We start from the raw sequence: 19,996 nt of genomic DNA on the forward strand, positions 1-19,996 counted from the left end.
AGAACACCACCAGTCCTTCCCCTCCAATTTTCCCTCCCTCCCAGCCCACTACTATGTTGGCAGTCCATCATCTCTTCAATGTGTAAGAGGAGTTTCCACATCTCTGAGCAGGAGAGGGAAAAATAAGTACAACACTTATGAGAACAAATACGAATTACATCTAAAACAAGGAGATAACAGATTTAAGTGACTTAAATAAAATACATGTACATTAAAAAAAAATTGCCCATTTTGGAGAGAAGCCCAGTGCTTATTTGACCTGAACTGTCTCTTGTAGGAAAGGTATTCTGAATGTACCAGTGCACAGTTGGTCTGACCAGCCAGGAAGTTCATGCTGCAAAGGAGTCCTTCTTGGATAAAACGTGTAATCAGGCTCATAGTTCAAGAGACAACTCAACGATGCCATGTAGATATCCGCAAATCTAGAGAGACGTCTTAGGAAATAAGTTGGATTCTCATCAGTTCTGAATAAGCTTCCAAACTGTGCGTTGAAGAAATTCCTGTTCATCTCCCTATGCCCCCAAAAAATAAAACAAAGAGAATGAAGTGAACATACCTGCACATACCTCTTTACCACCTGGCATCCAGAACCTGAAGCAAGCAGTTCCTGTAATCTGTCCTATGCACTATCCTCTTGCCATTGCACTTCAAACCACTCAAATGCACCACATAAGAAATTTTTGCACCTCTTGCACATATATCGCCCAGTCCTAGCAATCATAGCAGCGAACAGAAGAGCTTCACACTTCTCCCACTAAAACTAGTGATAAGTTGCTTCTGACTTCAGAAATGTATGTCAAGCTTTCCTTTCTAGAGATTGTGAAAGAAGACTTTTGCCTTCATCTTAATCCTAATGTCATCCACCTGTTCCAGTGATAAAAGACTTTTTAAAAAAAGTAAAGATTTGGCTTAATGTACACAAGAAGCCTAAACACACCTTGGAATTAACTTCTGTTATTAGTCACTGCCAAGTATCTTTCTAATTTCATTTACTTCAGTATTTCTGGGGAAAGTTGCTGGTGGTACAGCTGCTGGCCTTGCCAACTGTGCACTTCACACACCCTGTATTTAGGGACTGCTCCTTCACGACAGCAGATTTTTAGGAATTTTAGCCCTATACCTATCTCTGTGATGAGTCCACTGCCAAATCCAGTCTAGTGCAGAGCCCAGTTTCTGCATATTCTAAAATCTATTACGTGTAATCTGAAGAAATCATCTAAAAAAATTATGAAATTATGTAAGTCTTGATACAGAAACACATTTTAAATCATGCAGAAGTAAAGCTCTGCAATCAATGGCAATAGTGACAGCTGAACACAGAGGGACGTGAGAGCCAAGATGAGAAGGAAAAGTATTTGATCTGGTGTTACCCTTTCAGGTAGAAAACCAACATCTGTTCCAAGTAAGGGGAACAGGGGAAAGGGTCAGAGGGAAGAAGAGCTGTACCAGGACAGGTAGAATATTGCTTTATGCAGATAATTTTAGAAGGTGTGTTAACTACCAGGGAATATAGATCAGGGATGGAGAGAAATACTGAAGAAACCTGTGGACATCACATAGAACACTTGGCTACCATGAAGCAAATTCTTCTCCCGTGTCTTACCTCAGTTCCTTTCTTTCCTTCTTCCATTCTTCTAAAATCATCTGTGAATCAGGATCACGGTGAACCTGGAATGTAAAGCATGGATGACAGGTAACTAAGGAAGCCTTCGTAAATTAGTCTTCCCATTAATAAACTCCTATTAGCTAAGAGCACAAGAGCATGCTTCAGAGATTAGTATACAGAAGAGATCCACACACATTTTAAGCAACCAGAAGCAGGAAGCAATCCACGCTGACCAGTGGAAGAAGGGGATAAGATTTTGGGAAAACTCTTATTAGCTAGCCACACAAATAATTGCATTTATTTATCTACAGTCAAACTGGTGAACTCTAATGAAACAAAAAGCACTTGCAACATCAACATCCAGCATTTAGAAACTTAGCTGGATCCCTTCTGCTATGCAGAGCCGATTACACACACACACAAAACAAACCTGCATGTGTTCCAGTAATCCTGTCAAGGTTTGCAGCCAGGTCATGGTTTGAATATACTTCTCTGTGTTCATGATTTTAATCTCTGATCGTAACTCTGGAATAATTGCACCAGTGCGCCAGCCATGCTTCAGGGTCAAATCCTATTTACCAAGAATTACAAAATACATGTATTAGTCTTAGAAATAACTACTTAAAGAAATGAAGAATTTGACCACTGTTTATCCCAAAGGGGCACTAATTTAATTGCTTCTTATGTATAAGCAGAAATACTAAACATTGGGACTTAACTGTGCCAATAAGCAATAGAATTTAAATTGAAATTAAGCTTCAAATCCCACATTTTTAAAGAGAGAGAGAGATAAAGAACACATAAGCACTTGCAAATAAGCACTAATTCATTAGGTTTAAAAGAAACAGTAGGAAATTCCTCTTGTAGATGAGACCTCTGCTGCTGTCACAAGTATCTGGAGGAAACCGTGTGTTGGTTTCATGATATTTACCTACACACTCAGCTGACAGAAGGGTTCTTTTGGGTCACCCAGCTACTCAAGCTCCTCCTGACCAGTACAGGATGAGACATCTGCCACCTGTGCTCTTTCCTCCACTGTGCCAGTGGAGAACAGAGCTGAATCCTCCTTCCTTTGGCCCTCAACCTTCTGAAGAAACCAAACTGACTTTTCTTTTTAAAAGCAGATTGGGACAAAAATGTTAACATCATCTGCTGGTGAAACATGTTACCACAGATTGGCAGTGGGAAGTCATACCCAGGCATTAATACACAATCAAATACAAAAAGGTTAAGTGGTGGTCACTTACTCTAAAGTAACAGTTAACAGTAGATTTGTTTGTCAGGTAGTAAGAAAATGCCTGGATAGTGGGGCTACAAACCTTACCAAGATCTCAGGAAGAAAGAAAGCGACAGGAAGATTGTCTCCTGCCATTCAGAACAGAAGTTCATTCAGCTCTTATTACACTTAGTAGTAAATGTCATCTAAATCAGCCACATCCTGTACGTTTGGATATCTGTGTGAACTCTCTGTTACATCTGACACAATCAGTATCTGGCTCAGGAATACGAACTCACACATTCCTGAGCACCATTTGTAAACAAGTTAAATGCTACAAGTCAGGTGGAAAATATGGTCAGCCTTTTACAGCACCAATTTCCTTCACTGCAAGAAAAACAATATGGCTTAACTATCAACTCCAATTTTGTTGTATTTAGAATACCCAATGAAAGTGTGTTACATTGAATAACTGGGAAGAAAGAGGAAAACTAACAAAAAGCCTCATCTTTTATCTTATTTTGTGAAAGTTAACTACTTACTGCCAAGTCACTGTAAATATGATCCCCAAAGTAGAGAACTTTAGAGCCCCTCCAGCCAGTAAGCTTCAGAAATTCATACAGGTTACCCTGTGGAAACAATGACATGTACATCATAGCAGCATGCAACTTGCATGAAAAAATAATTTAGTACATCCCTAAAAATATTTTCATATCAAGATTCCTGTCCTCAGTTTATATATTATGAATCCCAAATTTTACAGGTTATTTCAGTAATACTATCACTTCAAGAGGCAAGTAAACTGCAGACATACAATACCAACAATGAATTTGTATGATTTCAATCATTAAAATAATTCTCTTAAAAAACGTATCTACTTTTTAGAAGCTTTTACGATATCTAAAGCAGCTTGGGATTCTAGGAAATGGGTATTAAATTTGAACTGAAAGAGTTTATTGAAAGCATACCTGTTTGTAAATCTGACCTTTCTGCAGTTTGTGAATTTTGTCCCAAAGCAACACTCCCCTTTCATTCACCTTCCGAAATGGTCTAGAATAGAATTAATATAATCATTACATTGCTGCAGAAACTGTGTCACTTTCGATGAGGGTAAAATTTTAATATTAAAAATATTCATCTTTCAAAAGGAAAACATGCTCTCTAGCATCTAACCATTTTGTAATATACAGAAAAAGCAAAGCTCCAAAACTTCAGCTTGGAAATGCAATGTATCTATCCATTAAACCTGACATTTATAACAGAGTTTAATAACAACTGTTGAGAACGAAGGCAGAGATCCCAGACAGAGGGGAAGAAACCATGTGAACTGTCTGCCATTAAGAAGGAAAGAAGAGAAGACAAAAGTGAAGATGTGTAAAAATCTTGCCCAACATCTCATTTTGTACAACTGAACAACTGAAAAGGGGGGCAGAGGACTGGGGAAAAGAGGTACAGCAAAGTTATTTTTAAATTGAAATGAAAAAAAGTAAAAGAATAAACATTCCACCTCCCTCTATCGCACTTCGAAATCCTAAGTACACATAAAGGAATAGGTCTTTTTCAAGAGAGCAGTGCATACGCATTGCAAATGTGTTTTTTTAATTGAACAACTAGTCCAAATACTCCAGTCTGTCAGCCAGTCTGCCCTTTAAATATCATGTGTGACTAAACAAAACCAGAAGCAATGAAAGATATTTCCAGATAAGGGGCTGATTCTGGAAGGCACCAAAATTTCTCAGGTTTATTGGGAAAGGAACACACGTCATCAACTTATTAAAAATAGCTCCTGTGACTCTAACTCAGTCTAGTAGACCTGTAATAGCTACTGGAACTTTCTTAGGTAAGAAATGGTAAATATTTGGACTTCAGAATTGGGTGTTGCTGCATTCTGTAATGACCTTAAATAGGATTTTATCAAATATTATTTTAGTTCACATTGCATCCAAATTAAAATATTTCATAAAGTGCTCTCTACACCTTATATGGAATAAGCTGCTTGAATTATTTTTTACTGACTAAATACCCACCTTCGCTTATCATTGAAAAAGTTTGGCTTATCAGCCTGTACAATGACCACATCAAAGAGATCCCTCCAGTCCTTGCCAACTATGAACTTCATGCCTTTGTCCCTAAAAAAGGACAGCGGGATATTAACAGTGAAGCATAACAGAAGTGCAGTTATCTGTGCAATATAATGAATTACACTAAAGAACCTCATCCTCCCCATCCTTTAAAAATGTACAGTTGAACAGCAAAGAACTGTTCACTTACACAAAGCTGCTGGGACTGTTTGTGATGAGAAACATCTTCTTGCCATGATCAGCCAGCTTTGCTAACACGGCACGAGTTTGTTCAGCATAGCAGATGTATTTCTCTGTAAGGATTGGGGAAAATACAATATTAATTGAAAAAGTTTTTCACAAGAATTTTCTCTGCATTCTATCAAGGGTTGGTTCAGAACATGAGGTTATACTTAACAAAGGCCCTTTAGATATGTGCAAATCACTCTTTCAAGCTTTAAAATTTAGAATTTGTAATCTTAAATAAGGCAGCCAGAAAGATCATTATACTATCAGTGAAAAAAGCTTTGACAGATGATCTTTTTAGTACTTACCAATATCTGCTTCAATTGCTCTGTACATTATTCCTTTGATGTGGACATCCCTGATTGAATCCTGTCAGGAAAGCAAGAGAACACTAAAGAACTGAAAAATCTTCTCAAGTGTGAAAACTGCGCTGACTGCATAGCAGTAGTAATTTGTTTTTAAAACCATTCCTTTCTCTGAATTACACATTCAACTTTGCAGAAATACCATGCAATGTTCATTATGTGCATGTGGGAAGTACAAAACTGTACAGCACAGGGGTTGTTTTACATAACAGCTGTGAAAGGGCGCTTGCTAGGGTGAAGTGGGGTGAAAGCCCTCTGCAGAAGCAGAGTCATCACAGATTTCTAATGACCTTTGGAGCAAAACACATTCCTTTATTCTTGACAGGGGAAGCTTTAAATCAGATAGATTTTAGATTTAGATTTCACTCCCAAATCCCCTTGGTATTTAAGAAAAATAAATTTATGAACAGATGAAAGAGGCTAAACGCTTAAGCAAAGTACCCATAAGGAGCTCTGAAGGCATTCAGCAGATCTCCTGAGCCAGCTCTGCACCACACTGATTTGTTTCGGATAGTGGCACTGCCATTTTGGTACTTACATGGCGTACGTCCTAAAAATCCTCAAAAAATGTCACTACAGGACTTCCAAAATGTTGGTAACACTGAGCAGTACAGAAGTTTCTATAAACACTTCAGCAGAAACCACAAGAAGTAGCCTTCTGACTCTATGTAACCATAGGCAGAAGGGAAAAGTACTCTGGAGGTCAGAAGTTTCTTAAAACTTATCTGATCTACTTGGGAAAGTGAGAAAATCAACATTCAGGTGCATTACCTATGCTGAACAACTACACAAGCTTTATACATATCAACAAGGGGCCAGGAAAAGGTTTTGGATGGAATGCTTGAGCAGACAAATACCATCAACTTGAACATGACCTCTTCTGTTCTTAAATAACCATGACATAAAATTACCTCCTCTGCAGGATACATCCTGAGGAATCAAGAGTGTCAAATTACTCTAGACATTATTACTAGATTGTTTTGGAGGAGGAAGAGAGGAAAACAGGCAAAACAGATATGCCAAAAGCAAGAGACAGCAAATGATCATATACTAGCAAAGGCACAGAGTCGGTACAACTGAAAGATCCTAACTGGAATTCCCTATAGCCTCTTACAATTCCTGCTAGTGAGAAAACTATAGCTTTAATAATAATCCAATAAAGTTTTATCAATGTATAAGAGCTTGTTCACTTTCACCCTATCCACCCCCCAAACCTACAGGAAGAACAGCAGCCCTAGCGCATCAGATTTAAAACAAACTTTCAAATTATTCTATGTTTCTTTTCCAAGGTCTACCTTCATTTTACTTCTGTTTTGATGGTTGTATAGCAACAAGTACTCCATACAAAACCTAAAGTTGGAGTATTTCACTGGAGCTGACACAACAGGTTGAAGCTTCCTGAAGTGCTCCCAGAGAAGACGCACAAATGCAGAGGTTTACCTAAATCTTCAAAGCTAGTACCTTGACATCTTTGTACAGATGAACAGGCTCATAATCTATGTTGTTTTTCAGAAAATATTCATTCACACAAGAAAGGAGTGTCATTTCTGGCAAGGAAAATATATCCATGAATTGCTTCATTGTATTTCCTTGTGAACTCTGCAGGGGTGGGAAGAAAAAAGAAAAAAAAAAAGAAAGAGGTCAAGCATTTCTCAGATTAGAACACTTTCATTAATTCAGTATAAACACTTCAGGTTAGTTGCAGATATTCAGCTTTTGCCATCGCTGTTAACATTGCTTTAGATGCTTTTTGAACTAATAGACTTTCAATAAAATAACTCCAACAAAAGTGTTGGCTTTATTTTAAAAATTAATCATGAATCATTACTATTTTAAGAGCAGTATTTTAATTCATAAACACATAAAAGACAGCGTTCAGACAAAAGTCAAGAGAAGGACTTAAGACACCTTCACTGGAAGTCTGCACTTCTATAAATAAGAGACACTGGTTATTGTGATAGGGGGGTGGAGGTCTGGGGTTTGGTTTTTGTTTGGTTTTTTTTTAAAGTGGAATACTGATTAGCACTGCAAAACAATTTACCTCCTTGAAAAGAGATAATTAAAGGTTGTAAGAATCTACAATAACTTGTGAAGGAACAAGAGGAAAAGTACTATAAAAAGAATCATAGTAAAGTTTCACAAAAGTAGAGAATCTCATTATACAAGAGCAAATACAAACCAAATACTTCTCAAGAAGAAGAGAGGTAAAGCAACCATCTCAAGACAGCACACTGGTCAAGATCACAGAAACACAGAATGGTTGAGGTTCAAAGGGACCTCTAGAGGTCACCTTGTCCAACCCCCCCCTCCCCCTCAAGCATGGCCACCTAGAGCCAGTTGACTAGGAACTTGTCCAGATGGCTTACGAATCTCCAAGGATGGAGACTCCTTCCTGGGCAACCAACCCATGCCAGTGCTCAGTCACCCTCACAGAAAAGGAAGCATTTCCTGATGTTCAGAGGAAACTTCCTGTGTTTCAGTTTGTGCCCATGGCCTCTTGTCCTGTCACTGTCCTTTCCAAGATCAAAGAAAGCACAGACTCACAGAGACCAAGGCACCCCACAGGGAATGCCAGGGCGATACTCAGAACTGCTGCAGAGACCAGATTTGGAATCCTAGGTTCAGCTCCTTAAAATAAGAACAACAAAATGCTCCTCAACACAAAGAAGGGCCTTTCACACCAACATAGAACTAACATCCATAAGTAAAAGGGGTAAAATAAACCTGCTTTTTACTAAAAAGTCAGCACTATTCTTTGTTTGTGAAAGAGGAAGGAACCCACCAGCAAGAACAACTTTCCCTATGCAGTCAAATCCTAAACTTAAAAGCTTTATCTTTTATCATTCATCTTTTGTCAAATCCTTTTACTGTCACTCTGCCAGCTTGTATGCAAGAGATGCCTCGATACATTTACTTGCTGCTACATCAGCCAAGCTATCAGACCACAGGGAAGAAGTAAGTACGTAGCCAGGGTAAGGCACTAGATATGGGTCACTTCCCAGCTTTTATCAGATTTGCTGTGCAACACTGAGCAAGTTACTTGATTTTTCAATGTTCTGCTTCTCTGTCCATATGACTGGGCAAAGGAACAGTGAAAGAAGAAACTACAAGAGGAAGAGAGAAAATTTGTCACTTCAGAGGGCAAACTTCACATCCAGCACTGCAAGTCAATCACGTATTGAGAAAATATAACAGCTACTAAGAACAAGAACAAAATGCAAATACCACTACCCCTACCCAAAAAAAAAAAAAAATCATTTTTTAAAGAACAGTTTGTGGTTTTACCTTTCCATAAAAGTCACTCATTTGTTCTAAAGGGACATGGGAACCATCATACATTGCAATGACTTCTTCATCTGGGACAACAGTGAGGCCTCTGGAAAACAACATCAGCTTTAGTTCAAAAGTCAGATTAAAATTTTCAAGTCATTACCGAATGAAAGTCTGACAGATTAACACTTAGATCTGAAGCTTATTAAAATACTAAAAACATCATAGGAATACTTTAGTATGTAAGTTAATACAGCATCTTTCCTTGTAGAACAAGTAACATTTTAACAGGCTGACGCACACAGAAAACATTCCAATTTTAAGTCCTTTTTACTTTCTTAGGGGAAAAGAGCTAATTAGTCTCCATTGAAACTATGCCTCAAGGGTTTGTAAAAAGTAGTTAGAGCTTCTAGTTTCTTAACACAAAGTAATTCCTTACTCTGCCTTTGTTCCACACAGCACTGATGATGTGATAGTGTTTAAACCAGGTTATTCTGCAGCATGACCTTGAAGATTCAAGGGAAAGAAAAACATACACAATCTTTAACTAAATAAGAATTTGTTTTAAACTGTATCAACAGTCCAGTTTCCCAAAATTTAAGATTACTTGAAGGATTGTTGTCAAGTAATTAAAATATAAAAATAAAACAACAAATGGGGAAGAAGGAGACATCATCTCTCGACAGAGTTTCTACATCACCTATTAAGAGATTAAAGGCTGTGGTTTGGTTTTGAACGTTTACAGTATCAAGCATCTTGCACTAAAGCATCTAAAACATGCAGGCATCCAAACATCCTCAGAAGAGGACACAAAAGAGTTGAGGTTTTGCTTAAGATTAAAGAACACAAATCATCTGGTCCCTTTTTCCCAAGCCTACTTACGGTGTTTTGCAGCCTTGTAAAACAGACGGTTATTTCAGTGCCTCCCTTTCTTGGTCTTACCCAGAAGTGTTGTCAGGGATTAAAAAAATAATTAATAAGCTTAGTACTATGTGTTTAGCATGATACATTAACTTCCTCAGGGCTGCTGTGGTAAAGTCCCAGGTTAACTAGTTCCTTTAATGCACTTCTCAGTGCTACATCGACTTGTAAATAGCCCTGTGCTACTGCTGGTAGGACTCCAGCATTCATGTCAGAACTGTGCACCAACAGGGCAAATAATAATTTAGTTTGTAACATACAGAGTTCAGCATCACCCACTCCACAGCAGGAAATGCAAAGAAATGCAACTAAAACGTTAAACGCAAGCAATACAATCAGAATTAAGGACTGACTGGTCTGCAGACAGCTATGCCAAGTGGTATCTGAATACTGCTAAAAAAAATGCTTGTAGATCAGGAGCTACTAAAGCACAAATCAAGAGAGGACAATAGACATACATGAAATCTAGAGAGGAGAGACAACTGTGTAGACAAAGCTGTAGATTAGTTTTACCAAAAGACCCCGTAGTCTTGACACAGTTCACAGTCCAGCCGCATAACTACAAAGTTTATTTTATTCCACCCACAGCATGGACAGACAGCACCAAAAGCATCACAGTTCACCCACAGCAGTGCTCCCATTGCTGCTCTTGGAGATGTGCACTGTCAGAGGGACATCAGAAATGCTCACACCTCTCAGTGCAAATGAGGCTGCACACTTGGGCAAGTCCTGCTACTTTCAGTGGCATAATCGTCCCACACACGCTCTGTACTACACACAGAGCACATGGAAGGTTAAAACTAAGAACGACAGATATGCAGATATGCAGCAACTGACAACAAAGCTCAGTGTTGGTATGCAGAGAAAGGTAATCTTATTTTAAACAAAATTAAGATAAAGTATAGAGTGAAATGGTAGCTTTGACCCTCTCCCTCACACACTCTCACCAGTACTAAGACGTGGCCTAGCAGTCTGTCCAGAATTACTTCGGGTGACACGGAGGACGAGGGACACCAGCTCTTCAACAAATCTCAACACCTCTCTAAAGTTTTCTTGATTGGTCATCATGTGCTGGCTTCAGAAGTGCCTTTTGTACTAGAGGCTGATGGCAGCTGTGATCTTCTGCCTCTTCATTCTATCCCATTCTGAGTCACAAGGCAACGCTGTTGATGGACTCACCACCCATTCGTCTTCTCCTCTAGGTCACTATACAGTTCCAGTCATAACACTGCTCTTCTTGACATCTTCTCTCAAAGCCTTCAGCCTCTTTTTTTGCTCTCCCCACCGCATACAGGTGTTTGGAGAAAAAACACGCAGATATGATGACGTCTTGATAACTAGCTGATCCAAGGTACCACCAACACGTGCCATCCTTTTGTCCCTTCTATCAACATCTCTTCTGGTGTTCTCACACATAGACATTTCCGTTCATACCTCATTCATATCAATCCTAATACTTCTACTACATGCCTACATAGATAAATGTATCTTTGACTACTTCACCTAGCCTTTAATTTAGCAAACTAGCATTTTTCACAGTGAAAAATGTAAAAATGCGACAGCCTTTTTAAATTAATCTTACAACTAGCAACCTTCACTCTGCACAAATTATTGCTTCAAAAAACACCGAAACAGATTTTATCAGTTGAAATATATGATAATTACTTCTATATCAGCATGTACAAAACACACAAATAAATGGTATGATGTTTCACTTGGATTCTGATGATACATACAGAGCACACATTGTTTTGGCAGATTTAGACAGCCACTATGTTGACAGCATGAGCCTAATGCTGGACCCCTGCCATCTTGTTTCCTCTTTCACTTTTCTTCCCTTCCTCTCCCAAAGGGGATCTCAGACTAAGTCATAAAAGAACAGATCAATGACCTAAGGCTTAATCATCTACCTATCTGCCCAACTGGCAAACAAAAAAAAGTAATGAGAGCATTACCATCATTTCATACTAGAACACACAGTTCCATGATGGCCCCCACAGAGTAAACCACCTCAAGGTTGCATAATCTATTGGCCCCAAAAGAAAACTTTTTGTACAATGACATTAAGAAAGGTGCTCAGGCTTGTAGTTTAATTTAAAATCTGGTACCAAGTGTGGTGCTCATGTCAGTCAAATGCGTACTGCTTAATTACAGCAAACTGAGCCATGCTAAAAATTCTCCTGTCAAAGATCACATACAGTAAGTCTATACCATGTAACAAAGCACGGCATAGAGATCACCAATTTTACATCAATCCAGTCAACTGAAAAAGTGTCAGGCTGTGTGGACACAAAGCAGTTGTGCTCCAAGCACATCATACTTGCAGAATGATACGTCCAAACTTAAAAGGTCTGTGCAAGTACAGTAGGACCTCTCAAGTGTCTCTGCACCCACACTAAAGTCATGCTAACGGGCACTCTGTGACAATTATTTACGTAGAAAGCAACAGTGGGGAAGTCATCAGCATATTTTTAGATGTCTTTCAGCACAATTTAACAGCCGGAAACAAAGTGAGTCAGCACTATGTGACCAACCGGCTTGCCAGCTTCGCTAGCTCTGAACGGGGGAATCAGCTGTACTGTATCAGTCAGTAAACACGTGCTCGTGTCTGTGCATACACACGGAAGTGCAAGGAAACCCCCCTCCAGTAGGACTGCTATATTCATTCATGCCTGTGCTTTCAGTGCACTGCTCCTGATAGGAACTTAAGACGTACACTAACAAATGCAATTAAGAGTTTCAAAAAACAAGAGTATACATTTTTATTATAAATAGGAAATTATTTACCTACCTGTAAACTGTTCCCAGCTGAATATAGTGAAAAGCATCAATCTTCATTAATAGTGCCTTGCAGAGGAAAAAAAAGCACACCAGTTTTTGTCACGTCAGCTATTTGACATGAAGTTATAAAAATCCAAGCAACTTTATCTATAATCTTTCCATCTCAAGAATGCCTGAGCACCTTCACTTCAACTTCCTTCACAGCTTCCAAAATATTTTCTCAATGGCTTTTACCTAGGGCTTGCCAAGTCACCAAGGAAACACTGTCAAGTTACCTGAGCTCGGTCATGAAGAAATATCTTTTACTAGCAGACGCCTGCTTCGGTTCATTCTGTTGTACTTTAAGTTGTCTCTCTCCCTCCCCCCACCCACCATGAGAACAAAACACTTTATACGTAGGTTATTTAAAAAAAATATATATAAATAAATAAATAAATAAAAGGTTAAGCTTGCCATGAAAGAGAAAAATATGAAACTAAATCCTTACACACCAATGCAGAATGAAAAGTTGGAAGACTTAAAAGCCCTATTTATTTTCTTTGGCTAGATTCTCAGCACTACATAACTCATCACAAAGTTATTTATACATACCCGGTGCACATCATAATGAAGTCCTCTGATGGCAAAATTGGGATCATAATCATATTTTCTTATTTCTGCAGGATACTAAGAAAAGATGGCAATGATTTGATTTTAAATCCATAACAAGAAGCAATAAAAAACTTTTTCTGCAGAATTTTAAAAGCCTATGTTTTCTATGCTTCTCATCTTCACTACTCATTAAAAGAGGCTTTTTGATCGGTTGGTGAGATTTGCAGGAACATATGTACAGTGTAAGACAAGTCAAACATTTTTTCCAAAATCCAAGGTCAGTATTTTAATTCTAAATCAAGCACAGTACCTAAAGTTGGACATCCAGGTACTCGGTAGTGACCACCTTTGAACATTAGCCTCTTGTTCAAAAAGTTATTTAACATACGCACCTTTGAAAACAATCTAAATTTTATTAACTTCCTAAAATTTAATAGTTGAATTACCTTGCATTGTGAAGTGTCACCAAGAAACGGACTATACAGTTTCCAACTCAACCTTCTAGCTAGAAACCCAAGAACTTGGCCTGATTTACAGAGATACCTGAACTTTACCGCTCACATCTATTGAAAGAGAAATCAATACAATATCATCAAGATTAACAGGGGAAAAAAAAAACAAACTTTTTTTTCAAGATAGAAGACAGCTATCTGTTTTGATGCCCTAAGTGTGGATCATACCCCTGATCCTAGATCATCGTGTTTGAAATGCAGACCCCAGAGCTCTTTAAAGATACAGCCACTGAAAATAAACACTGATGGGAAGGAAGGAAGAAGAGAATTCACAACAGCTAATGTTACCTGGGGAAGCCAGGCTCCCCTAACAGGGACTTTCCCCAAGGTACAGTGTGTTGTCCAAAAGCAAGTTGGGCATTAAACACCGGCAGGGTGAGTCACTTCAGGGGGACACCTCAGTTATGCAACCCCATTTACCCCAGAAAGCATTTGTAACACCTTGTTGTTTAGAGATGCACATGTCTGTGTTATTTCCTCAGGTTGTTTATAGATAGCATGGATAGCCCACACCATCTATTACAGAGTTTTCTAATGTTTTTCTGTACAAGCCCATTTTCAGTTGATTGTAATTTTGTCCTGTTTCAAGTATAGGCTAGCCATGGAAAGAAAAAAACAACACGTTGGGCGTATGCCTTGGTTTATGTTCATTTGTTTTTTAAAAGGCAAAATGCTTCAGTCATTTCTAACAAGGCCTGAGAAAACTATAATTTCTTTGATCAACCAATTGAAAGGTGATCTTTCATCTCCCTCCCACAGGTTACAGCAGTCTTAGAACTTGACAAATGCATCTCGGGCACATTCTCCACCTTCTCAGGAACAGCCTCCATACATACATGGCTCACTTAGAAGCCTTTGGGGAAAAAAGCAGATTATACAACTTCAAGAGAGGCTCTAGGTACTCTTAGAAAAAATAAATAAATTGCAAATTTTTTATCTACGCTGAAGAGGACTTGCTCTCCAACTGCTGTAGATTGTGCTTGTATTGAGCACAGGCATCTACAGTCAAAGAAAATAGTCCTTTCTCCTAACTTCTGAACTATCGTCCCTACCACCACTTCCAGAAAACACAGGGGAGGCTACTGATCTGAATGAAGAACAGCATCAAAAGCCTACAGATGCATTGGGAAGATGCATAGATTTGGCCAGGGAACACGAAGCAGAAAAGGAGACAAGGAAAAAAATCAGATGATGATACAGAATGTGATTAATTAAAAACTACAGTATACTGCACATGCCTCAAAGCAGCCACATCAAGCATGAAGACAGAAATTTATTTCTGACTTTTTCAAATTTCTGCATGCTTGACTTTCCTACTTTAATTTATTCAACTAGAAGGCTGTCTTTTTGAGTGTATGCCAATAAGTATCAGAAAAAGATTGAGCCTATCTTGGCACACAAATCAAAGCTTCCTTACAAGCCAAACAAAATAATGATAAAAATTGCATTGTTTGCTCACCTCTCTCTTGGTAGGGATAGCTGTATCCGGACTGAAAGAGCAGTCCAGATAAGATGGTGCAAGGCTCACACATTAGGAGAGAAATAAACCCAAGACCAAGAGTTTACATTCAACACCTGCTGCCACCTCCAAGATTAGCATTAAATTGATGTTTATTCTCTTGGACATACTTCAAAAGTCCTGGCTTCCTACACTGTATTTTGCAATTTCTGATGAATTACTTTACACTGTCATGACCAAAATTGGCCACCTTTTAGGTGGATTATGACAGTGATAACAGGCAATACTATCTAGAGCCCTTTTCTAACGGTAAAGGCAAGAAACACATTAACAGTATAAGCAGCTACAGAGACAGCATTAATAAAAACTATTGTCCCCCTGTAAATTCTAACAGGAGAGGATATATTTCAGTAAGTTGTCTCAAAAAGTAATTACAGCTTCATTTACTAGAACTTAAGATATTTTGATCAAGACAAACTGGAAAGTTATTACTGCCTGAATTAATTCAAATGGTAAATACCGAACCATTTTAATTATTGTCTACAAGAATTAATCTTGACTCCTATAGTAATGTTGATTTTTGCAAGAACCAGGTAGTTTTTATTACAGTGTGTTTACACATTCTACAGAAATTGCTACTAATACATGCCAAAATCTTAGAGGGATCAAATTGTGTATGCTTGTAGCGTCCATGAAGTTTTGTTTGTTCTTCCAGGGATATTTATAGATGCTTATATATAGCTCCTAACCTTTAGATTCAAATATGAAAGTAGAATAACACCACCCATTCAGTTTTAGATTGCATAAAATACACAAGCAGTTTTATTAATAAAGTTACTCTGTGGACTTTTTGTCTCTTATTTTCCTGCAAGTCCCACAGTTCAACAAACTTAGCCTCTTTCAGTCCACATTTTCTCCAATCTCTTTCGCCACAATACCTTCAGTTTCCCAAGTCACCCATCTCCCCCCAGCTTTCTGAAACACAGTAATTTCTCCCATCCTCAAACTACACAACAACCAGCTCCAAGCTGCCTGAATGTCGACTGGTCACCAAGGCAAACACGTTGCTTGGTGAGGCAACAGGGCAGCGCTCCCTCAAGGGACTACTGAGCTGAACACTTACTTGGGTCTCTCTTGCATCCAGCCTCTGATTACAGTGTCACTGCATGCGCTGCCCCTTCAGCTAACTCAGCAGAAATACTGGTGCAGACAAAGCGCCTCACAAGCACGCAGTGCAATCAAAAACCTCCTAAGAAGTCAGGCTGAAAATATTCCATGTGGAAATTAACCACTGCACTCACAGCAGTGCATACCACAGAGTAACGATAACTTCTCAGCTTTATCAGAGTGACTCAAATAATTGACAATCAGGGGGAAAAAAAAAAAAACAAAAAAAAAACCACACAAAACACCCAGCCACCACCAAATAAAAAAAAATAAAACAAATAAAACTATTTTGAGTTTTTTAGCTCTATTCCTTAACAGTTGCCAGACTGTGCTCTGCTCAAAACTACAGCTGAGAATAAACCAGGACTTCCGTGGTTCATATGTAGCTGTTGTACAAAACATGTTACAAGGGAGCCAAGCTAGGACCGAGGCATGAAAAGATGAGTTATGCCCCTCTCAGCTAGAAAACATTTATTATACTCTTTATTCATAAGTTTATTGTTATTCCATTGATTTAACTTACCCGATGCTCATTAATAAGAAGATCTCGAGCAGCATTGAAGATCAGTGTGTGCAGATGTTTAGAATAAAAGACCAATGTGTAGTCGTAATCAAAACCATAAATTTCAATGTCTGACAGGCTCATTTCATTGTTTGAAAAAATAGCATCCGGATTCAGCATGTTACTCATAATTGAAGGAACCAACTCTGGGAACAGGGGAGTGGGGAAAAAAAAAAAAAAAGTTATACCAGACTTGTAGTTTTATATAAATACATACATAGAAACCCATTAGCAATTTCTAAATATAGATAAATCAGTTATTCACACTAACCAGCCAATCCTTAACAATACGGTGCTATTGAAAATGCTGTCCCTAACTTGTCTTCATGACCCATACTTTTTACTTGAAGCACACTTCGCGCTGTACAATTCAAGTAGGAGAGAGGAAAATTTAAAATTAGCAGCTAGTGCAACTATTGTTCAATCGGCACACAGTGCAAACAAGTGGAAAAACAAAAAGACATTTCTCCTTTAATCTTCTTTCTTCCTTGCCGACAAATTTAAAACAAAAAAAAAGGCCGAGCTCTTTAGTCTTCGTAGTCCGAAAATGAAAAGATGAAGAAAAACCCACAAAGAGAAGGGTATCCACAAAGAAACGATGTGTCACAGAGCCGGATCAAAGGGCTTCACCTTTCAGCATCTTGTTCAGAGAACCCCAGACTCAATATATATACATTTTTTGCTAACTCCATTAACATTTATTACTGCTTTTGAAAATGAACTTAGGAGCTGGAGGAGGCTTATTTTTACTGTTATAATTCTAGGAGCCTTGTCTTCTCCTTCCATTATCTGGTCCCACTTCTGCCCCAGAAGCAGAACTGACATTGTTTTAATTTGACATTAATTTCTTTTGCTTCATCATTTAAGGGTTACCACATCACTCAATTTCAACTCAAATAAGTGAACTTTGAGTGCCATACTTTCCAAACAACAGTTACATACACATTTCTATGCTTTTTAACCTTCTAGAACATCACGAAAACAAAAATATTTTGCTCATTCTCTGCTTATTCTGCTTATTACCTAGTGTGTATAAATCACTTCCAGTTTTAAGGGTATACTTCTCTTTATATTTGTTTGAAAAGTACACTGAGAAGTTAAGACCACTTACATAGAGCCATAACATTAAGTAACTTTAAGACCAAAACCAAGGTCAGTATTAAGGATGTTTGCATTTCTTGTTTACAAAACTTGGAAGAGCAACATTAGGAGGCTAAGTGCTACTCTCCTGGAAGCACAGAACATGAGCATGTTTTCCTTCCTTCCCTTCCCATATACTATCTTTATAATCCAGCCTTCCTTACTACTGGAAAAAAAAAAAAAAAAGGAGAGCTTTCATCTTAAATCTGTGTTTGGAAGGGTAAGTTTAAAGGGAATGTGCTTTGTTTGGTTACTTTCAGCATATAAATCTAGAAGGAATTGGTCAAGCTTATTTCAACACCCTCAGCTCTGAGGACAGATACAAGAGGTGCTCCACCATGGGAAGAAACCATCTCAACAAGGCAGGTAGGTGTGGGGGCTCCAATCTGTTAGAAAGATAGCACTACATTTTGAAAACTCTGGCCACCTCGTAGAAAGGGAAATAATATTTCTTTTGTAAAAGCAATGCCTTAGTCTGCTGCACAGTTGATGGGCAGGTACAATAAGAAACTTACACAAATGCCCACTAACAGACAGTAATCTGAAACCATTCAACTTTATCAGATGCAGATACCCAAGTCTTTTAATTTTTAAGGGAGAGACAGAACAGCAATTTCACTGAGTTTAATTCCAAGTTTCAAATAAAGTCCAGCATCTCTTTCAACATAAAAGATGCCAGGAGTTCCCCATGCTGAAGCTGACATGAAAAGCTGTATCTTTCATTTGAGGGGATTTACCGAAATAAGCCCCAACAAAACATTAGCTCCTACTATCTCCAGTCACTGCTTACAGTAATATAGGAGATAAACATTATGCTCAGCTGAGGTAACAAAATAATCAAATGCAATTTGATACGCTTCTACTAAGGCAAATACCCTTATTCTATAAAAAGGGTCATGAATCATTTAATTAACTTGAAGTCATAACCATAGTTGTGAGTGAATTTCCAAAATCATGTTACAGCACCCATTTCTGTATTATAGTTAAATAATTTCTTCAAAGGTCAATTGTGCACCCTGCTGAGTTAATATTTGGTTTAAAAATAAAGATATTTATATATCTATCTATAAAGGTATTTCAGATTAAAAAAAAAAAAAAAAAGCTTAACTAGTGCCTGCCTGAGACAGTATAAACACTTTGGTGCTATTAGACACTCTAGCTGACAGACAGCATCCCAAGTGCTACGAACCCTGGGTCAAAAATCAGGACAGCTTTGTCTTTTTAACGCTGTAACTAAGTGAAACATCACATACTTGAAGCCATTACTCAGGCTGTAATAAAATATTCTGAATTATTCTAGAAGCGCTTGCCTCGTCTTTCGCCAACCCCCACCCACTTATTTTCCCTTAACACTACCCTACTCTCTAACCTCAGCTCTTAAGTATTATTGGGGTGTGGTTTAGGATAAGAAAAAGTCAATTCCAAAAACAGTAAAAGAAGATTCCAAATAAAAGTCACTTACTCTCCTCTTCCTATCCCTTATCCCACTTTCCAAAGTCCATAGTATTCTTCTGAGATCTCTAACACAGCTTATTATTTCGCTTGTGAAACGCTGACACTGTTTTATGTTTGCAAATGCCACGCTTGCACCCTGCACAGAGAAGCCCCAGTTCACACTCAAGGCTCTGAAGTGCAGGATAAGACCATACTACTTTTTTTTTTTTTTAATGGCAAAAGGTGCAAGACTAAAGCATCATCCATTGCCACTGCAAGATAAGCTTTCCCACTTGACATTGTAGAACCCATGCTGCCTCTTTCTCTTTTAGCTCTCTAAAAAGATCACACATTCAAGCATCTTGGCAATACTCTTCCCATCAGAGCAAGGGCAGATGCAAGCAAGCTTCAAGCAAGTACTTCGCCCTGAACTTTTTGCCTAGCTGGGCTGAAGAAGAGGGCTTGCACAGAACAAGTCATGCACACAGCATTTTAACTTGGCTTCAATGCTTCGCGGTATTTTAAAGGAAATACAGGGGAAAAAAAAAGAAAAAAGAAAGTCATCTAAAACTTCGATGCATTTTAACTTTTTAGAAGAGCAGCCTATTGCAGAAAGCCCCTTAAACAGACGACCAACGTCCTGATTTTCTTTTTACAATGGCCTTT

General features: G+C 38.3%; 1 protein-coding gene across 1 annotated transcript; it reads right to left on the reverse strand.

The window, feature by feature from the left end:
• Positions 1–250: 250 nt before the first annotated feature.
• On the reverse strand, positions 251–16,896 carry NT5DC3 (5'-nucleotidase domain containing 3). Its single transcript, XM_010076603.1, has 13 exons — positions 16,718–16,896; positions 13,057–13,131; positions 12,476–12,531; positions 8,779–8,869; positions 6,955–7,092; positions 5,437–5,497; positions 5,094–5,196; positions 4,850–4,951; positions 3,791–3,872; positions 3,365–3,451; positions 2,037–2,177; positions 1,604–1,668; positions 251–512 (listed from the first exon to the last, which is right to left on the reverse strand). Exons 1-13 carry the CDS (start codon positions 16,883–16,885, stop codon positions 251–253), a joined length of 1,431 nt encoding a protein of 476 aa, XP_010074905.1. The 5' UTR covers positions 16,886–16,896.
• Between the last annotated feature and the right edge of the window lie 3,100 nt (positions 16,897–19,996).

This window comes from Pterocles gutturalis, unplaced genomic scaffold, assembly GCF_000699245.1.
Source record: "Pterocles gutturalis isolate BGI_N339 unplaced genomic scaffold, ASM69924v1 scaffold35388, whole genome shotgun sequence".
Classification (NCBI taxonomy): Eukaryota; Metazoa; Chordata; class Aves; order Pterocliformes; family Pteroclidae; genus Pterocles; species Pterocles gutturalis.